General features: G+C 33.4%; 1 protein-coding gene across 3 annotated transcripts in view; it reads left to right on the top strand.

Annotated features, from left to right (window-relative positions):
- trpv4 (transient receptor potential cation channel, subfamily V, member 4) overlaps nucleotides 1-25409 on the top strand; it is a 55395-nt gene extending 29986 nt beyond the window's left edge. For 2 of the 3 annotated variants that reach the window (XM_087252081.1, XM_087252080.1), the window contains exons 7-17: nucleotides 8643-8941; nucleotides 9013-9192; nucleotides 11804-11962; nucleotides 14066-14158; nucleotides 14344-14417; nucleotides 16457-16622; nucleotides 19946-20012; nucleotides 20104-20408; nucleotides 22172-22299; nucleotides 22423-22535; nucleotides 24446-25409. In XM_087252081.1, coding sequence (XP_087108207.1) covers nucleotides 8643-8941; nucleotides 9013-9192; nucleotides 11804-11962; nucleotides 14066-14158; nucleotides 14344-14417; nucleotides 16457-16622; nucleotides 19946-20012; nucleotides 20104-20408; nucleotides 22172-22299; nucleotides 22423-22535; nucleotides 24446-24558 — 1697 coding nt within the window. In that variant the 3' untranslated portion in view covers nucleotides 24559-25409. 3 annotated transcript variants of the gene reach the window in all.
- The last annotated feature ends 2132 nt before the right edge of the window (nucleotides 25410-27541 follow it).

Here is a 27541-nt window from a genome sequence, read left to right as displayed (position 1 = left end):
ATTATTAACTGTCATCATGGCAAAAATAAAATAAATCAGTTATAAGAAATGAATTATAAAAACTATTATGTTCAGAAATGTGTTGAAAAAAAATCTTCTCTCCGTTAAACAGAAATTTGAGGAAAAAATAAACGGGGTCTAATAATTTAGGGGGGCTAATAATTCTGACTTCCATTGTATATATAATATAAAATAATATATTGTATTTTATTTTATACAAAAGTATTATTTAACATTAAGCATAACATAGTTTGTTTAGGCTTAAATAAAACACACTACAATTTATTTTCAACAGTATATATACAGTTAATTATTAGCCCTCCTAAATTATTAGCCCCCCTATATATATTTTTTCCTCCAATTTCTGTTCTGTCCAATTTCTGAGATTTTCTTCAACACTTTTCTTAATATAATCGTTTTAATAACTAATTTCTAATAACTGATTTTTTTTATCATTGCCATGATAACAGTACGTACTACGTAGCATTTTTCAAGATAAGTTAAGTTTTAAGTATTAAAATTTTAAGTATTCTGCTTAAATTGCAATTCAAAGACTTGGGTAGTTAGGCAAGTTAGGGTAATTTTTCTATAACCGTGGTTTGCTCTATAGACAATCGAAATAAAATTATGCTTAAGGGGGCCAATAATATTAACCTTAAAATGATAGTCTTAAGGAAATTTAGATAGACCCCTTAAGAAAATTTGCTATAGAATCAACCACTGTTGTCCAATGATTTTCCTGAGGAATTATACAAATTTGCCCAGCTGACCTATGTAATTAACACAGTGAAATCCTTATGTACTGTTATCATGACAAGGATAAAAGAAATTAGTTATAACAACTATTATATTTAAAATTATGTCTCATTAAACAGCACTTGGGTATTTGAAAAAAATAAAATAAAACAAATGTTTATATTTGTGGGCTCTCTTTGAGAGTGAGCGATATGAATATCGTTCATGATCCAAGCACTCAACATTGTTAAATATTTTGAGTGTACTTTCAGAGTATTGTAAGTAATGTGTTTTATATAGTGCATTTATCGTGTATGGCCATAAACCAAAGCGCCTAACAATCATGTCTCTCCACACCACCACCAGTGTGCAGCATCCACTTAGATGATGCGACCGCAGCCACAGGAAAGTGCGCTCACCTCATAACAGCTATTGGTGGAGTGGAGAGACAGTGATAGAGCCAATTCGATGGATAGGGATAATTGAAAGGCCATGATCAGTAAGGCCTGAAAGAGTGAATTTGGCCAGGACACCGGGGTTACACCCCTATTCTTTACGAGAAGTGCATGGGTTTTTTGATGACCAAAGAAAGTCAGGACCTCAATTTAACTTCTCATCCGAAAAATGGAGAGGAGATATATTGTAGAGGATATTAATCTTCTTCAGCTGCTGTGATATAAACAGCATGCTTTTAATGCCCTGTTCTTTAACATCTGGTCAAATTATACACTGATAAAATTGCAACACACTGGGCCTTCGCTCACTAAATTTTGAGTGGGAAGCTCCTATTTCCTGTTTTATCGGTCACTTCGCTGATGTTAATGTTTTTATTTAGCAAGAAACAAAGCAGTGATTCACATTCCTGAAAATAGTGTCATCGTTTCTAGCAATGTGTTTCCTGAGCAGCAGATCAGTATATTACATTAACATCTGACGCTAAAGACTGGAGTGATGATGTTGAAATTTCAGCTTTGCTAACTAATGAGTCATTTTGTCAAATATAATATCATTGTATTAAACTGTAATCATATTTAACAGTGTTATTCTGAAAATTAGTTTTTGATATATATATATATATTTTAAGTGACCCAAAGTTTGTAACAGTAGTTAAAAAATAAGTGATTTCCTGAAGGTTTTGACCTGTATTTTTTCCCTCTGGGAGACGTTTAGCATTAGCAGTCTAACCTTCATGACTTTGCAAGTAAATAATAACCTTTACATTCGGAGGTCCAGCTGTTCCCATTGTAACATCAGGTGATTTTTCTTTCCCTTTTCCTACAACCCTCCCTTTAGTGCTATGGCTTGCCATCAATGAGAGTATTACACAGCACATTCATTAACTATTTAACCATGAGTAAAAGGGGTTTTAGGACTAGGAAAACCCAAACATTATGTCACAAATCAAACATGTTGGATGTACTTGGGATGTAGGAGAGTGAAAGGGGCCTCTGTGTTTACTATGGAAAGTACAGTACAAGGGTTTTATATTTAGGAGGCCTGGTGATTTGGCTGTAGTACACAAGAACACATTGTGCCCTCTGTTGGCCATACTTGGTTACTACACTAGCTATTTGCTCGAGTTTGCCAGTATTTTACTCTATTTTAAATGTTCAGTGATTCATAGTAGTGACAATCTCAATCAAAATGAACTCATGTAAGATGCAGGTAATTAGATTTGCACAGATTTAATGCATTGTGTGTACAGATCCAAACTGAGCAGTTCGTTGTAAATGAGCTGCCAAATATGTATCAAAGATCAACAAAGCAATCTATTTGATTTAAATATTATTGTATATATTTTTTGGCAATTAAAAAAAAATGTTTATATTTTTTTTAATGCTCTTCATTCATTGATTGAAAGCTGAATTTTAGCAGCCATCACTCCAATCTTCAGTTTAACATGAACCTTTTTAGAAGTAATAATTATGATAATCAGATTTTTTTTTTCAAAAGAAAAGCACTTATTTCATAAATAATAATGATAATAATGATAATTTAGGGTATTCACCTCCATACTTACATGTGGTTGTCATGGCCCAATTTATTTTATTTCTTTTTAAATAAATGTACATATTTTACTCACAAAGTCTGTAAAGATGAAACGCCAATTACTACATTTGAATGTTAGATGCGGAGGCTTTTTCAGCCCTAATGTACTCGGTGACACAAACAGTGGGCCTATTGATGCCATTGGTTTTATTGGCATTTTGCAAATTTGTCTCAATTGCACATAGGTATGAACAGGAAATAGAATTACCACTGCAGACTAATTTTAGGCAGATCAGAATCAGTTCTTTCTTTTGATTTGATTTATTGAGCACTTAATTTTAACAAAAATCCTACTGTATATCTAATAGAATGGCATAGCAGTCATTCTGACAGTTCATAATATTTTAAGTACCGAATAAACTTTTTGTCAAGTCAAATTTACATTCAAAGCTTTTATTGAGATTTTAGAGTTAAGCTTTGAATGGCTGTTGTCATATTTATGAAGTCATTACACTAAAATCTTTTTAGTTATATAGCCTATAACTAAACCGCCCCAGAAGGAGTGTATACCTTAATTTGTTTGACATATTTTTTTCACTATAGAGTATAATGTTGCTTTTGAAATTTGAAAGTTTGAAGTCTGAAGTAAAGTTATGCTTTTTTTCATAAAAAAAATAATAGTTGCAAAAATTGGTAGACCACAAAACGGGAAACAATCAACATTGCAAGGCATGTTTACCATAAAAAAAATACATTCAATTAAAATTGTTCTCTTAAAAAAATAACAACTGCAACAAGAAGCAAGGAGCAGTACAAACATTATACATAAAAGGTAAAAAATTATAATAATAACTATTTTGAAAATGTATTATAAAGAACTTTAGTGTTTTAAAAAGTATTTTATTTTGGTTTATGAAGTATTTGAAGCTTTGCGCCACCTTCCCTACCGCTGTTTTTCATTTACAATGATAAATATGATATTTATCTATTAATAAAAAAAGTTCACAACATCAGAGAATGAAAAATGTAAATCACACTTGTAAAAGAAAATATCTTCTAGAGAACAATAAAGGGGGCTAAAATCATCTTTAAAAGGCCATGAAACCCCCCTTTTTCGCTTCACACATATCTCGGAACATTTTTGGAAAAAATTCTGAGGTATACTTGGAGCGCTGCGAGCAGAGTGCATGGCCGCCAGAGGAGGGGGAAAAGAGGGGAGTGTCAGATGGCTCAAAAAATGAGACAAAAATAGTGAGGAAACCCATGATTTTATAGTTTACAAAGTTAAAATGCAAATAAATAAACAGTAAAAAATGTAATGTCTGAATGTAGACGCAGTGGATCTCTTGCTCTGTCTAGTCCAACCATTAGCACTGCTGGTAATCTGGAGGATTTTAAACTTGTGCGAACACAGTTGCACAGATATAGGCGATGTGTCTGAATGGTGATGAACTCAACTGATAAAAAGACAAAGTCTGTCATTCTCCAATTTTCATACAGGTCTCTCGACAAAAATGCTTGCTGCAAACCAACAGCTTTGCTGTATTGGCTCTTGCCTAACACATACGACCCCATGGACGCGGTCTCACCCAGTCATTGGGTCTCACAGCTTGGCATGTCTGCCTTGCCTTCAGAAAGCACATGGTCTCATGAATAATTAAAAAGCAGGGCCTTCTCATAGGATAAGAACACTCCGCTATGAATAATAATGAGAAACCGATGCATCACTACTCCACGAGCAGATTCAAGCTACGTCACTGATTTTGATCCTGGCCCAAAAATTATTTTAAAACTGGAAGATGAAATTAGCAGACAAAAGCTTAAAATTTTCCAGTTTTCCCCACGTTTAAAGCTGAGAGGTGCTAACATTGTCTTACTCAACACACTCAAATCTTTTAATTGTAAAAAAAATTTTAATTAAAAAAAAAAAAAAACTCCAGGGTGTCTTGAATCTTTAATGAAAGCCAAGTATAGACGTCAAACCAGAACTTAGAAGTAAATTCACAAGAAAAAAAAGTGATTTCTGTAAGTAATAAGTATGAGTAATAACAAAATTCTGTAATGAGTTTCCTTAACTTTAGGTGCTACAGGATATGTAAGATAAAAGGTGAAAGCTTTATCCTCTACTAAGGGTTCAAGCTATGTTTTTATTAGCAGAAAGTTTGAATGCACAATAAGTAGTGTTTTGTGTGTTTAAATTTGTATTTAGTAACTTTAATAAAATAACAAATGTTAGAATGAAATATACACACATTTAGGTTAAGTCAGGGTACTATATTAATTTGGGTTTTATATTAACAAAAAATAATTAAATTACAAAATGTAAATATGGTCAAAACACAAGCAACTATAATATGCATTCAAATCAAGAGTTAAAACACATCTGTTTAGCTGTGCCTTTGCTGAATGAGCAATGTGCTACTGTACGACCGACAGACTGCCCTATTCTTGTTTTTCTTTCTCTTTTTTCATTCCTTTTAATCTGTTTGTAATCTTTGTTATTTTTATTTCTTAATCTTGTTGTATTTCATGTTTCTTTTATTCTTCTTTATGTAAAGCTCTTTGAATTCTCATAGTGTATGAAATGTGCTATATAAATAAATTGTCTTATATATAAGACATAATATATAAAAAGAATGGCCTTGCCTTGCATACTATTCGAAAAAACATGGACACTTTAATACGTTTTTGCATAATTCACCAGTTTTGGTTCCAAACTTTGCGACCTCATCTCGGAGAAGACTTTGCGATGTATCAAATCCACCGTCCCGCCCCTACATTTCTTTTGTCATGTTAAATATGCTAATCGAAACTATTCTAATGAGCTTATCCTCCCAGGACATCGGGGGTTACAAAACCGTGATTTCAAAATCAAGCCGAGATTTTGAATTCCCTATTCATGAGCCTCATTTACATCTCACAAATTTATACCACAAAACAAGACGTCTGCTTTGGAGCTGATTGAAAGGTGCAAAACTATTTTAAAATAATCCAAGGATGACAGAATAGGATTATCTTTTCTGGTGCCCTGCCAGGGGAGTCTCCATCTCTCTTTTATTCACCTGTAAATTATTTTCATTTGTATTAGACACGGCTGTCAGTGTTTAATCCCTCCTGATCTGAGCACGAAGGCATTCATTCGCCGCGGAGCTTCCCGGTGACGTGAGCATGAACCTGAGAGCACTGACAGCTAATGTGATTTAGCAGTCACGCTAACCGCTCTCTGAGCGCGTGCAAATCAATGAGAGGGAAGCGTTTCTATAAGAAGTGACATGAAAATAATCTGTCACCCCTGGCAGCGGCTCACTCTCCAGTCTGTCTGTTTGGTTTGCCTGTTTGAGATGGGCTCTCGTGAGACCAGCTCTAATTGAGCGCTGGATAGCAATGCTGACATTTAGATCAAAGCACATTTGTAATGTGAGGCCTGCGAAGGACTGATTGACTTTTAGTGGCTAATTGTATTTCTTCATTGTGCCGTGAAGTAAAATAGAAAGATAGATAAAAGGAACATCTGGAAATTGGAGTCTAATAGCTGGGCAGAGGTCTTAAAGGAGACGTCATAGACTTTGGGGTTTTTGGATGCTGGTCTCCATCTAGCCTCTCACATCCTGCTTGGTGGATTCTTTTATTAATTATTCACCCTCATGTCATTCCTATCTCCTGAAACCTTTGGTCATCTTTAGAACACAAATTAAGATATTTTAGAAGAAATCTCCATTGACAGCAAAGGGTCGTGACATGTTCAGAGTCTAAGAATAGGAACCAAAAACATTTTCAAAACATTTCAGTGGTTCAGCTGTAATCATACGAAGCTCCAGGAACACTATTTTTGCCAAACAACCACGGTTAAAACTACTTTTCACCAATGTCCTTTCTTCTGCCACGTCAGGTCCGGGTGCACATTTACTAGAGGCAATACAGTGTTTTTGTGTTGCACATCTATCTATCTATCTATCTATCTATCTATCTATCTATCTATCTATCTATCTATCTATCTATCTATCTATCTATCTGTCTGTCTGTCTGTCTGTCTGTCTGTCTGTCTGTCTGTCTGTCTGTCTGTCTGTCTGTCTGTCTGTCTGTCTGTCTGTCTGTCTGTCTGTCTGTCTGTCTGTCTGTCTGTCTGTCTGTCTGTCTGTCTGTCTGTCTGTCTGTCTGTCATCTCTCCATCTTTCCATCCAACTTTTGTTTTTTTGTCATTCCATCCATCCATCCATCCATCCATCCATCCATCCATCCATCCATCCATCCATCCATCCATCCATCCATCCATCTGTATACACACACACACACACACACACACACACACATATATATATATATATATATATATATATATATATATATATATATATATATATATATATATGTATGAGCAATATCACACGAGTAGCAGTGCGATATGGCTGTATATCGGCATTGCCCCCACCAGTGCCGATATACAGCCATATACCACTGCTACGAGTGTGATATTGCATTTATACAGCAGTTTGACGGCATAATTGTGTATATAAAAACAAAATCTAACATGGAGAGTCTCAAAAACCCTTTTGTATGAGGAACTACTTCTTCCGCGTTGGATTCAAATCATAAGCTGATAGTTAAACAACTGAGCAAGCATCTTTTAAACTTAAGATCTGTACTGTCTACTTTTTGCTGGCGGTATGTGGGCGGAGTAATGCACAAAGGGTAAAAAGACTGTACGAGTGTTGATATTACTAAATAAACCACGGCTATCAGCCAATCAGAGTCGAGAACCAGATAGAACTGTTGTATAAAAAAAAAAAAAAATATATATATATATATATATATATATAGAGAGAGAGAGAGAGAGAGAGAGAGAGAGAGAGAGAATCGCCTGTGATATCATGTCTTTTTGTTTTTGATTGTCAGAATGATGTAAGCCTATTGTTATAATAATTATATAATACAGTTAAAATGATGTTTCTACATTATCAAATTCATGTGCAACTTAAGCAAAACTAATACTAAAATTGTTTTAAATTTGGTTTTGTAGTTCGGGCCAAAATAAATCTGTTTACATGGATGCCGAAAAAACACGTGATGCTCACACGCTGCTCTCGGATTTGCTCTGAACAGGCTTGTGTTAAAGTATTATAATTTGTGTTCTGAAGTTCTCAAACGAAATGAGGCTTATGCTAACCAAATTGTGTATTTTGGATGAACTTTGATCTTCGAAGACTTCAAAGTTGTGATCTAGTATTGGAGGACCCCATTTTGCCCCGAATATGATGAACTGGCTGAGGCTAAGATGTGTTGCTTGCATTAAACCCCTATAAAATTAGTTTTAGAAGCTATTTTAGTAAATCGTACATGAAAAAGTTTGTTAGATGATTCCTGAGAATGAAATTTTGAACATGATGATTGACAGCTAAATCAGCATGAACCACAATTCCGGTCTAAATGATTCTTTCTGGTATTTCAGGGAAATCAGTCAGTAATAAAATCATGTATTGGATAAAGTTACATTATCTGCTAAGTGCTGCACCAATTAAAAGTTTTGGATTACAAAGAGTTTTTAATGTCTTATACTCAACAAAGCAAAGTATTTGATATAAAAAAATGCAACAAAAATGATTGATATTGTGAAGTGTTTTTACAATAAATAACTGTTTTTAAAAATGAATACTATATTTTCATGTGATATGAAAAGCTGAATTTTTGACAGCCATTACTTCAGTCTTCAGTGTCACACAATCCATTCAGAAATAATGTATCAATATGCTGTTTTGTTTAAAAGAACAACAATTATTTCAAATATAAATCTTTTGTAACAAAATCCAAAAGAAGAATAAATGTATGACTTTTATATGCTAGTATATTTAAAAAATGTTTCCAAATACAATATAGAAGAAATAACATGGAAAAGGTTTTTTCTTTTTCTTCTTATTGTTCAGGTGAACTGCCCCTCTCACTCGCAGCTTGTACCAACCAACCAGACATGGTGCATTACCTGACAGAGAATGGACACAAGAAGGCGGATCTGAGGAGGCAGGACTCAAGGGGAAACACAGTCCTGCATGCTTTGGTCCACATTGCTGACAACACTCGGGACAACACACGTTTTGTCACTAAGATGTTTGACTTGCTGCTCATTAAATGTGCCAAACTCTACCCGGATTGCAACCTGGAGAATATACTCAACAACGACGGCATGTCCCCTCTCATGATGGCCGCCAAACTGGGCAAAATTGGGGTAGGATACCACTTCATATGGGATTTAGGAACTTAAAAAGCATATCAAAATAAAACGTTTTTCCTCCACAGGTGTTTCAGCACATCATTCGGAGAGAGATAAAAGATGAGGAAGCTCGACACCTCTCACGGAAATTTAAAGACTGGGCTTATGGACCAGTGTACTCCAATCTGTATGATCTGTCCTCCCTGGACACCTGCGGAGAGGAAGTGTCTGTTCTGGAGATACTCGTCTACAACAGCAAGATTGAGGTGAGCGAGGAAAATGAAAATAAAGTCAGGAAGATGGAGTGTTTACTGTAGGCCGCTCCATATATTGTATTGATATCATATAAGTTTAGAGGCCTTACATATGTGACTAATTGTAAATAGCCATGAGCAATTTATCCATTAGATCATTTATGAAATGGTATAATGCATGGTATTAATGCTTCATGGTGATTGCTTTAGTGTACATCTTTCTGTATGCTTTATGGCAGTGGTTCTCAAACTTTTTACACCAAGTACCACCTTAGAAAAAAATCGTCTCTCCAAGTACCACCTTACAACGCTATTTTTTAACCAGTATTAAAAAATAGCGTCGTAAGCCTAATTAAGCAGCTACAGGTGTGCACAGTTTTAAAACGATGCAGATTACTTCCTATTAGTAAGAATATGTATTATTGTCAGTCACTTTAAACATTTGAAATAGTCTGAACATTATCTGTGCTTGCAGATAAAAAAAGTTTTAGTTAAAATGTGCTTTTAAAAGTTCATTAAAAAATGGCGCTGTTCTTAAAAAGTAAAAAGAAAACTGCTGTACTTAAATCTAAAGTATTCATAGTAGCCTATTCATCAAAAGCTGGAAATGCTGCTTGGACCTTATAAATATAGGCTATATGTCATATTCCTACACTTTCAGACAAACTTGAAATAAATGTTAAATGTACATGACAGGGTTCATACAGGCACAGCCTAATGAAAATCAATTCCAGCATCTATTTTTTTTTCTCAAGACTGACATGCTATGTATTGAAGACCTGAAATGTATTCTCAGAAACCCATAAAACATTGCATAGGAATAGATACAAATAAAAACCATTAATAATAATATTTATTAATCATATATTAATAATATAATAAACCTGCACTAAGTGCTTGTGAAATCTTTTTTGTACTCAAGTAAAAATACTATTACTGCTAAAATAACACAAATTTTAGTAAATAATACTAATATTAGGTAAAAGTACAAATTACTCTTTTAAAAAGTACTAGTTGGTTACTTTTGAAAAAAAATCTGATTTTCATTATGAAATCACTTTTTTTTTTAAGTGTAAACCTAATTTAATGGTTTGATTGCTTACATCCCAAAGCTACATGTATAATTTGCACTAACAAAGGAAGTATAGTCAATTTTTCCTTTCATGACAATTAATCTTTTTCAATAGCACTGGTAAAACTACCAAATAATCTTTAAGGCCATAGAGACACTTTTTGCCCATTTTTAAAAATATATATTTTTAAGCTTTGAAAGGTTAAATTAAAGTATATGGTAAAAAGATTTAAATTTAGCCTTTTATTTACATATTTTACACTATTTTCTTTACAATATGGCAAATTTGTTTCTGAAATAGCTGTACATCATGTAGATTTTATTTTACACTTGATCTAAATAATAGTAACGTAAAAACGTAATAGAAACGTAAAAAAATACAAGTACACTGTCAGTAAAAAATAAAACAAAAGACTTTATTTTACTTGAGGTATTTGAAATATAACGAGACGACACTACATTTATCAAAGCAGTGCTTTAAGAGCCTTATTGTTAATTTTGATAAGTAACAACGGATTGCTTTGACCTGTAATGCTATAGGACAGATCAGAATACAGCTAAATGTATAAATCACACAAATACCTCACCCAGAAACATTTCCAGCATAATTATTTTGTCGTAAAGAAATAAAAAATGTTCCACCTTTGCTAAAAGTAAGTTTCACTCACAGCCAAATAAGAAAACCATTAGCATTGTCATCGATCATGTATCAATCTATTTCTAAATATTTGATAACTTTGAATACTTTTGACCCCATTTAGTTAAGGAGCAAAGATAAATAATGTCTACTTTAATAGTGGAAAGATCGCGATTGTATTCTATCTGAGCACACACGCGATCATGAGAGCACTTGCGGTTCATTTGAAAAAAGCCTATTTAAGAGCTCGCATATCTGTTTTGGCGATTTGCGTACATGAATGCGCTCTCGTGTTTAAATAAAGCACTCGCCGCATTTGCAGAAATGAGTAATTGCGCAATACCTTCATTCCCGCGCCGCCATTCAGAATGTATTTAGAGGAGTGACAGGTCAGAGCCGAGTCGACTGGCTGTCGGAGAGCGAAACGTGTATGAACATCATCAAAAACGCAGGAAACGTGTCCGCGGTTTAATTACTCTGCTAGACATCTCTGTAGTGAAAAGCATCATTCCAACAAAACATTTGTTTTTAAGTTGTTTTTTCTGTCTCTGCAACACAGAGAGCCTTTGTCCCGCCCTTACGTTTCACGCAACTAGACAAGGTCGACTGTGATTGGCCACTTTTCATGTCAGTCAAATCACGCTTCAGAATCAATTCTTAAACTTCGGAAACTGATTTTCAGCAGCTTATGACACAATGCACTAAAATAAACACTCTAAGCACAGCATTGTGATCGTACGCTTCAAAAAACAGCCAATGCTGATCACATCAATGTTATATTACGCATTAAAGTGTTAATTGTTTCTTTCATTATTCAGCGATTCCTCCGCGTACCACTAGGAGGAAGCCCGCGTACCACTAGTGGTACGCGTACCACAGTTTGAGAACCACTGCTTTATGGGTTTTGCCCTCAGAATCGGCATGAGATGTTGGCGGTGGAACCAATAAATGAACTGCTGAGGGCCAAGTGGCAGAAATTTGCAGCGGTGACCTTCTACATCAGTGTGTTTTCCTATCTTGTGACTATGATTATCTTCACTCTTGTGGCCTACTATCGCCCATCAGTGGGAAAAGTGAGTACAGTTTAAATCCCTTTGAATGTCAGTTCACTCATTTAAAAAGGGACAAACTGGACTTTCTAAAAATGTTCATGATTATATTTATGTGACTTATCAGTTCACCATTCTAATATAAGAAAAGAAATATACTTTAATAAATTATATTTCCTTAGCTTACAGTAGGTTAAAAAAATATTTTTTCCCATTTTGTTTCTATGAGTATTCCATCTTTTTATTTTGCTTCTGGGACAGCTTTACAACGCCACTGAAAAGTTTGGGGTCATTCTTTTTATTTATTTCTTTAACCAATTAAAGTTCATTTTATTCATCAAGTATGCATTTATTGCCTAAAATGACAGTGAATACATATATAATATTATTTATTTATTTTTGAAATGGTTGCAAATTTATTAAAAATAAAAAAAAAACTATAAAATCACATGTACATAAGTATTCACAGCCTTTGCTCAGTACTTTGTTGATGCACCTTTGGCAGCGTTTACAGCCTCAAGTTTTTTTTGAATATGATGCCACAAGCTTGGCACACCTGTCTTTGGGAATTTTTGCTCATTCCTCTTTGCATTACCTCTCAAGCTCTATCAGGTTGGATGGGAAGCGACGGTGTACAGCCATTTTCAGATCTCTCCAGAGATATTCAATAGGATTTAGATCTGGGCGCTCTGACCTCCCTGACTAAGGCTCTTCTCCCCCGATCACTTAGCTTAGATGGTTGGCCAGCTCTAGAAAGCGTCCTGGTGGTTCCAAACATCTTCCACTTACTGATGATGGAGACCACTGTGCTCATTGTAACTTTCAGAGCAGCAGACATTTTTCTGTAACCTTCCCCAGCCTTGTGCTTCAAGACAATTCTGTCTCTGAGGTCTACAGCTATTCCTTTGTCTTCATGCTTGGGTTGTGCTTTGACATGCAGCGTCAACCCTGGGTGTATGACAGGTGTATGCCTTTTCAAATCATGTCCAATTACCTGAATTTACCACAGGTGAACTCCAATTAAGCTGCTGAAACATCTCAAGAATGATCAGTGGAAACAGAATGTACTGTACCGGAGCTCAATTTAGAGCTTCACGGCAAAGGCTGTGAATACTTATGTACATGTGATTTTTCAGTTTTTTTTTAAGGAAATAAATTAATTTAATCCATTTTTGGAATAAGGCTATAACATAAAAACTGTGGAAAAAGTGAAGCACTATGAATACTTTCCAGATGGACTGTAGGAAAAGGTTTTGTTTGAACACCAAATGAGCAAATAAAAAGTATTTCTATATGTCCATGTTACTCAGAAAATTCAGCTTTGGCATCACAAGTTTTATGCAATTTTAAAATGTATTAAAATGAACTGGAAAAAAATGTGAATAAATGCAGAAATACATTAATCTCCTCTTCCTTCCACTGTAAAAAAAAAGTGAAGCCACAATGTCCCAGGTATAGTTGCTATTAATTCTTTTGTGTCACTAAGATTATTTGAAGCAAGTCTGTGCAACAGTCATCATAAACTGGAGCTATTGAATCAAAATCTCTAAGATCCAATAGCAAACACAGAGTCTTGTCTCATTTATTAAAGGGATAGTACACCAGAAAATGTTTTTATTCCTTCTGCTAAACTCAAAAGAAGATGATTTGATGGCCATAGTATTGTTTTCCTACTGTGGAAGTCAATGGTTACAGGTTTTTAGCTTTCATTAAATCATCTTCTTTTGAGTGTAACAAAAGAAAGTGAGTAAAACCACTTGAGAGTGAGAAATAGTGAATACATTTTCATTTGTGTGTGAACAATCTCTTTAAAACAGAGAGATCTTTTAATGATTTGTACTGCAGCCAACCACTAGGGGGCGATCTTAAAGTTTTGGCTTTATTTTTCACCACCTGGGTAAAATAGAAGGGTTACTTTAAATGTTATTATGTTTTTATCAAACAAATGCAGCCTAGACAAGTATTAGAAAGCATTTTCACAATTATGCCAAACTCAAACAGTTTTAAATGATTGTGTACTGTATACAGTGGAATAGCTACTTCAACTCATGGGCACTTCTGTGTGCAGATGGTTAAGGGGAAATGGAACAGCTCTGTTGTTGATTCCAACATCTCTTATCTCCACAGCCCCCTTATGCTTATGATACCACAGAAGACAAGGTGCGTCTGGCTGGAGAGATCATCACAGTGGGTTCTGGACTCTTTTTCTTTGTAACAAATGTAAGCTTTACTCTGCACAATAATTAAACACACTTTCCTTTCTCCTTGATGAAAGAACATGGGTGTATTTGTATCAAATGTTGTGGTACCCAAATTCACTCAAGCATTCTTTCTGGTTGCTCTATCGATCCTCTTTATCGGTGAATACCTTTAGCGGCATTTCTTGGTTTTCTCCTCTGATTTAGATTAAGGACCTTTTCCTGAAGAAGTGCCCCGGGGTGAATTCTATATTTGTTGATGGATCCTTTCAGCTTCTCTAGTAAGATGCTCGCTCCCATTCTTTGTGTCTTCCTTTACAATGTCTTTGCCTGAGGCCATTTTTTAAATTGAGCTGTATAATTAATTCCAGAACCTCTTTCTTGGCATGTTTTAATAGTTACTGTAGTCTCCTTGCATTACAAACCGCAAAGATGACTGCAGCTCTCCAATATGTTTATGGTAATTGTAATTAATTGCTAAACCAGTGAGCCATCTTACATTTCAAAAGCGAATCTTGCACATTGACAACTCGCAGATATTTTATAACCATCACATTAACAAAATAAGAAAGTAGCCCGAGGCCACAGTGCGTTTAGCTATTAATTTTAAGCGTGATCTTAAATAGATGAAAATTTAATGTTAATTTACTCACCCTTGGATGCACATCATGATTTTGCCAAGTACGATGTGATCCTGGATTAGCATCTTTGCTGATCCTGGTACATCATTTTTGTTTGAAAATGTAACCCATACCCATTCCCTACCCCTAAACCCAACCATAACTAAATTATTCCCAAAATCAGACGGGAATAATAGTGTGATAACAAACATGTAGAAGTGCATAAACCTTACCGTAAGCCTAAGCTTAACATAAACACTAAACGTATCTCTTAATTCTTATTGGTTGATTGTAATGTTGTTCCAGGATCTACATTGCACTTGGACCACTCAAGATGTATTTTTTTCTTTAGGACAGCAATAAAAAAAAGAATATATGTGACCCGATTTGGCAAAACGAGTCGGAAGTCGCACCATTCTCTGCTCTCCAAATATGATGTTAAACAGTGTATGAAACCAGTCAGAAATGTCCACAAATGCTGATCAGTGTTACTGTTACATTGTTACATTTTACACTGTTAAAATGTAGCATCTCAGTAAAACCTTTCTGAATTTAGTGAATCTTTGTAATAATGCCTTTTATTATATTTATATTGAAATAAATACTTAAATTATTTGAGCGGTTTAATGGCATTTGTGTATATAAACTGCATGTAGAAATTAAACTGTAAAATAAATCGTTTATCCCTTTCAATGCGATGAATTTTGAAGGATATCTGCAAAAAAACTTTACTCAAGATATTTTCAGGTTTTCAATTGGAAAAAGAGAGCAGACAACAACAATTCAAATGGGGCATATCTTCAAAACCATTCAAGGTATGATGTTGAATAGGATATCATTTTAAAACGTAGGGTCACTGTGACTTATTTTGCTGGATCGGGTCACATTTAATGCAAGTCAGGGGCTAATAATACTACTTTAAGGCTATGTTCACATTGCAAGGCTTAGTGCTCAAATCAGATTTTTTTCTCCTATCAGATTTTTTTTGCATAGTTGTGTACACTTTTTATTATTGCGGCTAATATCACTTTATTGATATTTGTTATCAACAACATGTATCCTGTCAAAAGTGGGGTTACAGGCTAATGGTTGGTCATTTAAAAAATATTTAAAATGAACAACTTTAATTTTTGTTAAAGTATTTGCTGAGGAGTGGAGGATGTTTGCAGGACGAACAAGTACAGAAAAATATCGTATCGGCTTTAATAGCACATATGAAAGTGGCAGATATCGGAATTGAAAATATCAGATTCCATGCGGTTTTGGCTGACAAAAGACAAAAACAGATCTGAGTCACATGTGGGCAAAAGTATCAGATTCAGGCCATGTTTGCCTGCAGTGTGAACATAGCCTTAGATGAACAAACCAAAAAAAAAAAAAACAAGCACACAATAGGAATGAACATTTTTTTTGTGGCTGTTAATTAAAGGTGAAAGTGTTAAAGCAATGTTCATTTTATTTTTAAAACAGACTGGTTGTTTTACCAATAAGACCTCAATGTATCATCAGGAGCCATGTGTATTCATTTTATTTTAATACGTTTTCTTCAGTGTCTGTAACCTGCTCAATCTTCTGGTGAGCAGATTAAATACAACAGCAAAAGTTGATTTTTGGGGGGTTTGCCCCTATAACAGCTGAAGCATGTTCATGACTTGTACATACAATATATGGTTGACTGGTATTTGTGTTTTCTTGTGTAGCTTCATCTACTCTGTGTTGGTGCTGGTGAGCGCAGCGCTGTATCTGTCAGGCATTGAGGCCTACGTGTCTGTGATGGTGTTTGCTTTAACACTAGGCTGGATGAACACCCTCTATTTTACCAGAGGCCTTAAACTCACTGGAACTTACAGCATCATGATCCAAAAGGTATTAAATGAACAGGTCGATCACCACGTGCATTTAAAGGCGCAGTATGCCATTAGAGGATACATATTCACAACAAACAAATAGGTCGTTTAATGTGGAATTATGGGGGTTGTGGTCTTCATTAACTCCATGTTTTTGCTTATTTCTCTGGAACACTCTTCAAAAAATTTGGGATAATATCAATGCATAAGTCAGCTAAATATATATAAGTGGTTTTTGGATATTTTAATGAAAACAAAACGTAAATATTGTGCCTTTAATTTAATAACTGTAATTGGTGAAATGTTTTCCTTTCACCTCAACTGTATTTGTAAGAGGCCTTGAGAAGACATCAAATCTAAATTTATTTAGCTTTTCAAAACACTTTTATTAAAGTGGGCAAAAAAAAAAATCTTGGCATTAATTAGTTATTTGAGTATGCTTGAGAATGAAGTGGTATTATTTTAATACTTGTTTTATTCTATAAAGCAGTGGTTCTCAAACTTTTCATCAAGATCACCTCAGAAACAAATTGTCTCTCCAAGTACCACCATGATGACGAGGCAGATTATTTCTTATTATTAAAAATATTTATTATTGTCAGCCACTGTAAACGTTGTAAATAGATTGAACATTAACACTGTACTGTGCTTGCAGGTAAAAAATTCAACATTTAAATTGTGCTTTTAAAAGTGTAAAAAATTAGGCATAAATGAAAGTTAAAAAAAAGACTGCTGTACTTAAATTTAAAGTATTATCAAATAGTAAGCTATTCATCAAAACCTGGAAATGTTGCGTGGACCTCATGAATATAGGCTATATGTCATCATATTCATATATAAACCATTTTTGATCAATTTTTAAATATGTTGCATGCAAACTTGACATGTGTTTATCTTTAAAATCTAAACATTAACCTGTATTTTTAAATATTTGGAATGACACACATTTAAAGTCAGAATTATTAGCCCCCCTTTGATTTTTATTATTATTATTATTTTAATATTTCCCAAATGATGTTTAACAGAGCAAGGAAATTTTCACAGTATGTCTGATAATATTTTTTAATCTGGAGAAAGTCTTATTTGTTTTAGCTCGAATAAAAGCAGTTTTTATTTAAAAAAATATATATATTTTAAGGTCAAATTTGTGAGCCCCTTTAAGCTATTTTTTTTGATAATCTACAGAACAAATCCTTGTTATACAATAACTTGAATAATTACATTAACCTGCCTAGTTAAAGTAATTAACGTAGTTAAGCTTTTACATGTCACTTTAAGCTGTATAGAAGTGTCTTGAAAAATATTGAGTAACATATTATTTACTGTCATCATGAGAAAGATAAACCAGTTATTAGAGACGAGTTATTAAAACTAATATGATTAGAAATGTGTTGAAAAACTAAAAAAATTGGGGAAAAACATAAACAGGGGGGCTCATAATTCTGACTTCAACTATATTTAAATTAGAAATTAGATCTGCTTACTGCACGTCTTTTATAGTACGTTTGTCAGAAAAGTGAGTGATTATATGCATAAATACACTACTTGACCAATTCATACATGATTTATCCATTCATACGTGCAGAATTTCTGTGATTCGAGATCTCATCTTAAGTGGACAGTGGAGTTTGTATTACCCGCACACAGAGACTTTAATCATGCTATATTTTAGCTCCAAGCTTCAAGCAAAGCAAAGTTGCTTGAGTCTATGTTCTGTGTCCTGCGACATTTGAATCGCATCCAGATAAATTAGCCTAAATCTGAGGTAACAAATTAATCGAAAGCTACGGTGGTTTACAAAAGAAATAACTTTATATATATATATATATATATATATATATATATATATATATATATATATATATATATATATATGTATGTATATATATATATATGTATATATATATATATATATATATATATATATATATATATATATATGTGTGTGTATATATATATATATATATATATATATATATATATATATGTATATATATATATGTATATATATATATATATGTATATATATATATATATCAAAAACAGGCATTATTTTACACAACTACAAGCACACATTTAACACATTTGTGATATTTTGAATTGTGAATTATTTTACCAATGATGCAGCATGGACAGGTTTGCAGTAACTGAAATGCCAACACAACAGCACTAGTCTGCAAAAGTGCTTAATTCTCTAGCATGTATCTGCTCCGGAAGTGCTGCACACCTTTTTCTCATGGATCTGTGCCAAAGCGGGTTGATTTTTAGCATCTGATGACATGATGAACTAAAGTAAACACTGCAAGCACACCGATGTGATCGTATGCTCCAGGGAACAGCCTATGCTGATCACATCAGATCACAAAGAATTGATCAAATTTTATCACTATCTCAAATAAAAGTACTGTAACCTAGTCCATTTGCTTTTTTCAGAAATTGAATGAACAGCAAATATTTTCTAGGTAAACCAGGGTTATTCCATTCAATGTTTATATCTCAACTTTTCTAAGGGTAAACATTGGTATTGTGTTGTCTAAAGGTTTATACAGAAATGTCTAAAATATGGCATATTTTAGCTATTTAATGCAAAGGAAATTCTATAGGACAAAACTAATTAGAATTTTGTCATCAGTAATTTACAGAATAAAACTAAAATTACATTTTACACTTAACACTCACTATAAAACAAATCCAGAGAAATCAGCACAAAAAAAGGCTTCACACAGTTGAGTGGGCTTGATTAAACCACCTTTTGAAACACTCTTCTCACTCTATAAAAAACTAAAACAAAAAACAAAAAACAATCCCCCTTACTCAAGCACCTAATTCTCTAAGCACAAACAGTTCCTTTTTTTTTTAAATAAATAGCACTTCTTGTGCTTATTGCTTCTTTTTGTTGAATCGCTGAATACCTCCTCAGTTATAAGTTGCTTTGGACAAAAGCATTTGCTAAATGACTAAATGTAAAATGTAAACTAAGAATTTTCAAGTAGTCTCTAATTTTTTTCCAAGGCTGTATCAATACAAATGTTTAGACCAGAAAGTGTTTACGTGTAGTTATAAATTATAATATGGCCAAACACCATAACATTTTCTTTTTTCATTAGTAAGGATTTTATTTGTAAATCCTGTCCTCTTGAATTACACGTTGTTCTGCATGCTGATGTTTCTAAAAGCTGCAATTCCAGTAATGACTATTTCTCTTAAAGTGTACACTACTGCAGGCAACTACATTACATAAAACCCTCAGAATAATTAGAGCGCTCGCTGATCTTCCTTCCTCTCATTTTCTCAGTCTAATTATTCAACCCATTGTGTCATCAATTTGCTTATTATCTTCAGATTCTCATCAAAGATTTGTTCCGGTTCCTGCTGGTCTACGTGCTCTTCATGATTGGTTATGCTTCAGGTATTCCAATAAGAATCATCACTCTTGTTTAATATCTTCTAAAATGTTTATTCATAATGATTTATTTTGCATTCTGTGTTCTATGCACCAGCATTAGTGTCGCTGTTGACCATCTGCCCTGATAAGGACACGTGTAAGGAAAACTGTCCTACATATCCCGAATGTCGAGACACAAACACCTTCAGTGAATTCCTGCTGGACCTCTTCAAGCTGACCATAGGCATCGGAGACCTGGACAACATGCTGAAAGGCGCACAGTATCCCGCCGTCTTCCTCATTCTGCTGGTCACCTACATTATCCTCACCTTCGTCCTGTTGCTCAACATGTTAATCGCTCTGATGGGGGAGACGGTGGGACAGGTGTCCAAAGAAAGCAAGAAGATCTGGAAATTGCAGGTGAGAGGAGAGCCTGAGGGGTAATGTGCAATCAGTTGTATGCATAGTATTATTAAGACTGAATAATGTTAGATAGTATAAACTTGTGGTCAGATGACCCAAAATGGAAATTCTTGTTGTCAATTGGTTTCTTCTGTGAAATAAAAGAACTAACTTTTATTATTAGTGGTGTAACGGATCACAAATCACATGGTTTGGATAACATTGTTTTTTTTTGTCACAGCAAATAGGGGAAGAGACAAATCTAATTTGCTTTCTATTTAATACAAAAACAGTACTGCAAGACACTTTTGGTTTTAACAAACTGAACTTAGAACCTGTAATTTTATTAAGAATAAAATAAAGAAATAATCAGCTGAAAAAAATAAACTGTAAAATATTCAGTACTGTGAAAAATTCACAGTTACTACTACTGTTGCTGATAACGCTTACAAGACTGGGATTTAACCACAGCGGTTCGAATTGTAGTTCTGGCGAGCGACTAAAAAGTTATCAATATTGATGGTAAAAAACTGTACTTTCTAGTCAAACCATTCTTCTGCAGTCTTATACCAAAAACGGAAATAAGGGCAGTATTAATAGCTAAAAATGTGTGAGAGCGTTGATATTATGTGATTATATTGTATTGCATTATGGATTAATTAAGTGTTAAATCAAAAGTAATTCACAAATACTTGATAATGAAATGATTTAATGACAATAACTTGCTATGGTTACAACTAAATTAGTTACCAACTGTATAAAATGCTAAAATATGAACTGATGAAAACATGTGATAATAATTGTACCCAGCTTAAATTAAAATAAAGTTACCTAAGAAAGAGAGAGACGAGGGATGGAAAGAGAGAGACAAAGAGAGTAAGTAGGCCTCAAAGAGCCTGGGAGCTGTAGAGCCAGAGAAGATAACCTCCAGAGAAGGAGAGGAGCAGAGCTCAGGAAAACGTAGAGAAGAAAAAGAGACAGAGCAGAGTTTACCACCTATTTTGTCTTATTCTTGATCATGTGACCAGTTCAAATACTGAGACATTCAAACTGACCAATCAACATGCGACCACATCGTAAAACCCTCAAAGTCCAAACACCAGACCCTGATCTAATCAGTATCTGCCTTTGGAATTTGTGAGAGCCTTCTTTAAATTATGTAATTTTTGCCTACAACTTTCATCTTTGAGCATCAAATTAAATATACAATATATGACAGTGATTTTAATCTTTACCATCAACATCAGTTGTTTTATCTAAACTACAAACTGTTACCACAATACGTCTGTGTTATTTGACAGTTTGTAACTTCATAACTAACTCAAAAGACTAAAGCCTGAATCTTGATTTTTGCGTTTTTCATACACAGATTTGAATGCAGCGATTCGAGGGATTAATAAATATATGCAAATTACCATAGTTTTTTACATTTATGTTGCATGGGTGTTGAGATCACGATTTTTAATTGTGCTGCATACACTGAATGCAATAATGCAGGCTAAACAGGTAGTGACAGAAAACACCTTTAATATACTAAGAAACCCATATGCATATGCATTTAGTATCCTGTTTGACAAAATAAATATTCATACTTAATATTTATTTGTGGAAAACAAACTCCTTTTGTGTGTGCTTTCTGATATAAAAAAAATTCTGGTTGTAATAACATGAGAATCAGTAATCTTTACTACTAAGTTTTTCATAAACTTTTCTACAAGGACTTTTCCTTTTGTAAATGGCTTTAGTCTCCAACATGTAGTTTTTCTTTTCTTTGTTCTCAGTGGGCGACTACTATCCTGGACATTGAGCGTTCTTTCCCTGTGTGTCTGCGGCGGTCTTTCCGTGTGGGAGAGATGGTCACTGTGGGCAAGGGTTTGGATGGAAAGCCAGACAAACGCTGGTGCTTCAGGTACAGCAACAAAATATCTGCTACATTTATGTTTATTAATTTATTATATATTTTTTTCAATTAGAGCCTGTTTATTTCAATGAATAAGTCTAAACTTTGAAGTCTTCATTCTTATTTCTGCAGGGTGGACGAGGTGAAGTGGTCCCACTGGAATCAAAATCTGGGCATCATCAATGAGGATCCAGGCCAGAAAGACCTTTCTGAACACACACAGGGTGGACGGGGCCTTCGAAGAGGTTAGTTAATGGGCAAATTATTTTAAAAAATGTATATTTTTGGTTTGTAGTCAAAATTAAAAAGTAAAAAAAATACATTATACATTGCATTTTTTCGTGCACTTGGTCAATTGTATTGTTTAGAGGGAGAGAAAAAATACAAACAAGTTGCAATTGTGTATAGAATATATTTTATGATTTCATTCAAAAATAATGTTATTTTATAATAATATATACAGTCGGGAAAATAAGTCACCATTTTTCTCCGAAAACATATTTCAAAAGATGCTTTTGACATGGATTTTTCACCAGATGTTGATAACAACCAAAGTAATCCATGTAAGCAAAGAAAACAAATCTTATTACTTTACAATTTAAGTTATGAGTAATAAAATGAAATGACGCAGGAGAAAAGTATTGAACACATGAAGAAAGGGAGGTGCAGAAACGCAGTGAAGGTCCAGAAAGGAACTGTAATCGGTCAGTAGTTATTCAGCAACCCTCTGCTCTTCATCATTATAAAATAATATTAGCTGCTTCAGTTCAACATTTACACTAGCAGGATGATGGAGATGAAACCAGGGAAGACATTTCAGCAAGACAATGATTTAAAATACAGACAAGGAAACTCTCAAAAGCTTTCAGCAAAAGAAAGTCAAGCTGTAGAATGGCCCAGCCAATCACCTGACTCGAATCTAATAGAAAATACAAATTATACATCAGATTTAATAAACAAGACCCACAGAACCAGCAAGATTTTAACACTGTTGAGAGGCAAATTCAATATATAACTTATATTACATATTTTATATGTGACTGCACAGAAAAGAAATAATCCAAATATATCAAAAATAATCAATTGTTTCTAATCACTCACCTATTTAAGACTAAAAAATGTAATTAAACAATTAATGCTTACAAACAGACATATAGAAATGTCAATTATACGTAAGTAAAATAGATCTGCTCAATACCAACTATATGCAGTGTTCAGCATAAATGAGGACACCCCATTTTGAAAATAAATATCCATTTTATCCATTTCCTAGTGAATATTTGTAATATATTTTGGCTGCATTTAAGTAAAGCAGATTTATTAAATAAATTTATTTATTGAAATCATATTTTAGTCACTAAACATCTTTAGAAATAGACAGTTAATACATTTAAATTCATGCTAAATATTGCCAACAAAGAAAAATTACAAAGTACAAAAATTCAAAGAAATTTAGTATATATATATATTTGTTTCTTTTGATTTTTGCTCTTTTTTAAAACTTTTATGTATTATTTTTCCCTAACGTATAACTTTGAGCTACTAATTTTTGACCAGTTTTGGCTTCAGGTATGACTAATTGAACATACATACACAAATATAATGTTATAAAGCATCCTATAGAAAATAAAAGAAAATATTTGTGAGAGGTATACTTATACTAAACATTTAATTACAATTAATTAATATTAATATAAATAAAAAATATCATGATTCAAAAGGTTAAATTCTTCTAAATTAATTTAAAATTTGATATCATTAGGACTGATGCTGGTAAAGAAATTGTAAGTAAAGGTGGAAAAATGTTAATATATTATACTATTTTTAAAGTTTTTGACAGACAGTAAGGTCAAATATTTGAAATAAGACAGCAGAGATACAGTTAGGAAGATAATTTTAAGATGAAAAAAATATATAATATAAAATATAATTTAAAAAATGCATGTAGGTAAAACACACCCCTGGAAATCAAAATCATGGGCGAATATTGCCCGGTAATAGCACTGTTGCTGGATGTTTATTAGCAAAATGCTATTTGATTTGGAATACATGTCATAGCATTTTTCAGATTATTTAAAAAAATTTAACCTTTATTCCAGACATTGCATGTTTCAAGTATCAACTAACAAAGCGCTTCTCTCCACTGCACCCACAGACCGCTGGTCCACTGTAGTACCGAGAGTGGTTGAACTGAATCGCGGCTCCAGAGATCACACCGTAGAGATGGAGCCTCTCACAGGGAGACACCGACTCAAGTCTGAAAGCTAAAGACTTCAAAGGGAAACAATCCCTTGATACTTTTTTACTGGCCAGACAATTATGTGTGCTATTAAAGCTGAGTTTCTCAGCACCGTTGGGAGAACAGGTCTGTACATCATGAATTTTGAACATACCCTGATGGCTTCTTTTGGGAGGATTGTGTTTTACATGTATATTTGGACACACTCAGGAACAGTTTTAATTAGGTCAGTCCATCTTGTGTCAAGAATTTTAATATTATATGGTTTTTTAAGAATTATTATTTGTACCTAGGAAAAAACAATCCGACAGTATATTAGCTCTTGGATATGAGTGTCAGCGCCGCTAGCTCTGTTGATTCCTGCTGACATTTTGCTTTTTTTTTGTATGTGTATGGATTATATGAAAAAACATTATATATGAATCAATAATCATGTCAGATTACCTCAGTGTTATTTGTGCCTTGTGATATAAAGTACAGCTTTTTAATGAAAAACTGAACTGTTATTATTTTTGTGATAATGCCGACCCCTGATGGAAAAAAAAATGCTGCTCTGGTTTGGCCTTTGGCTTGGTTTTGTAATAAAGGTCATGTTAGAAGCAGATGTGTCTCTACACCAGACTGCAGCACTGCGCTATTTTCACCTCAGTATACTAGCAATAGTGCCACACTGCGCTTAATAGGCGTGATTCTTGTAAAGATTTAAAGCGACTAGTTCAGATTAGAGCTTTCTTGATTTGCAGAAATTCAGAAAGGAAAACCAATGCCAAGTTACACATTTTGGAAACCATTTCATCCTCTATTTTCTTTTTTGTAAGAAATTTTTATCTTGTATATATTGTGTCCCCTGCCCCCTTTTTAATTAAATACACTCAAACAATGATGTTTGTTCAAACTACTTAAAATAAAACACAATTCTTAAAGATATTTTAAGACAACTTAATTGTTTTACGTTCAATCCACTTAAATTCGTGAAAACAAATCAGCTAACTTAATTTGTTCATGTTGTCTTAACACAAATTGAGTGTGTGCAACCCAGCATTTTATACAGCACTGGGTTCCATACAATTCCTTTAAGTTGCCTTATTACAAGTTGTTTACATTACATATATATATATATATATATATATATATATATATATATATATATATATATATATATATATATATATATATATATATATATAAATAATGTATATGTTTTTTCATCTAATTTTAAATAAGTAGTTTGATCAAGCAGCAGATTTTGTTTTAAGTGAGTGTATTTTGGTGCTTTTTTTCACTCCAGGAAGAGTGATTAATTCAGGGCTGGAAGTCTTTTTTATTTTGTTTGATATTACAGTTGGCCTTTTTTAATACTCTGGTTATTTAATATATTCTTTGTTTTACTAATAGAGTAGATTTTGTATCCAAGGAATGTACAGAAATAGATAGTAATATATTTGTGGCTGTAGACGTTATTTTACCAAAATGTTCAATGCTGCTGCTGCTGACAACATTATTTTATGTTCTGAATTAGATGTGCTGACTATTCCAATAATCCAAGCAAACCATATCAACAATAAAGCGATTTTTTAAAATTCTCCCTCTGTTGAACATCTAAAGGAGCCGATTTATTATTTATTGTATAGCTTTTTAACTCATTTGTTTCAAAACCATGTTTTAAAAATTGGCTGCTCTTATATAATGGAAAGAACTGAAATGTATTACTTGACATCGTAAGCACAAGTAGATTTAATCTGAATCTGCAACTGTGCTTAATTTACATTTAGAAAACTACATGTTGATGTGCCATTTTTTTTAAACTTTGTGGTGTTATAGCTTTAAAACCTTCCAATAAAACTCGTGAAATATATTTGTTTTTTATTGTGTATTTTCATGTCCTAACTTTGCCTCATAAAATGTGATTTATAACTTATAATTTAGCATTCTGCTGAAAAATAGCAATGTTTATGTTTTGTTTGCTACGTAGTCTGTGTGCGTGTTCATAAAACAAGTCATAAACGTTTACTGTTCATGCTTTATTAGCATATCTGTTTTTCGGCTCTATACACTTCCTGCATTTCTTGCCTCGTTAACAAGTTCAAATGAAACAGTTCTAATGAGTCAGTATTGAGTTGCTAAATTGAGGAACCGTTCAGGGGAACAATTTGTTAACTAATTTCAGAACAATAAATCATGAAGACATCTTTGACCACCGAGTGAAGGAAGGTCATCCGGTTTAATGAGATTAAGCGACCGGTAATGTAAAGAGAAAAAAAATAGTTTACACGCATAAGAAAAAATGTAACAATCTATTGTTTGTACTAAAAACGCATTTTCTGCTTTTTTTTTTGTCCAAGTCTGGTGGAACGTCGACTGTTCTCTAAAGAGGTTTTGCTGTCAGACTTTTCTGATGGCCACTAGATGGCCATATAGAGCCGCACGTATGTTTACTGCTTCTGTCCTCAACTGAACACATTACCTGAAACTAATAGGATCATTCTCACAGATAATAAACATTATAGTTTGATATTTTATTTTTATTGGCACTATCACTATTATTTGGTCATGACTGGAATAAAAAGGAAAGTCTGGATTTATGTTTTCACTTGGTACTTTACAGTGTGCTTATTTGTGTTCTTTTTACACTGGTATGAGAATTAAAAAACTTCAGACCTGAATACAAAGCTACAGTACACATATTATACATGAATATATGCTGAGGGATTTTCTTTTTCATTAATGTGCTTTGTTTTTATCATATGTCTTTTTCTTAATTTGCTTGTACAACACTTTGGTCCACATGTGTAGTTGGAACAAAATGTTTTATAAATGAAGTAATATAATATATATGTTTTTGTTTTTACTAAACCAGCCTGCTACCTTTGCTGGTTTAGGTCTTTAATGGCACAGTCAAATATGCTTCAACACTTTTAGGAGTTGGAGGCATGCATGCACCTTTGATAGTATTTAATTAAATTATTCATTCAATTGATTCATTTAAAATGGCTAAATTATTTAGTAGAACCA

The sequence above is a fragment of the Danio rerio genome, chromosome 5, assembly GCF_052040795.2.
Source record: "Danio rerio strain M-AB ecotype USA chromosome 5, GRCz13ab, whole genome shotgun sequence".
Lineage (NCBI taxonomy): Eukaryota > Metazoa > Chordata > Actinopteri > Cypriniformes > Danionidae > Danio > Danio rerio.
This window is presented reverse-complemented; position numbering and strand designations above follow the sequence as displayed.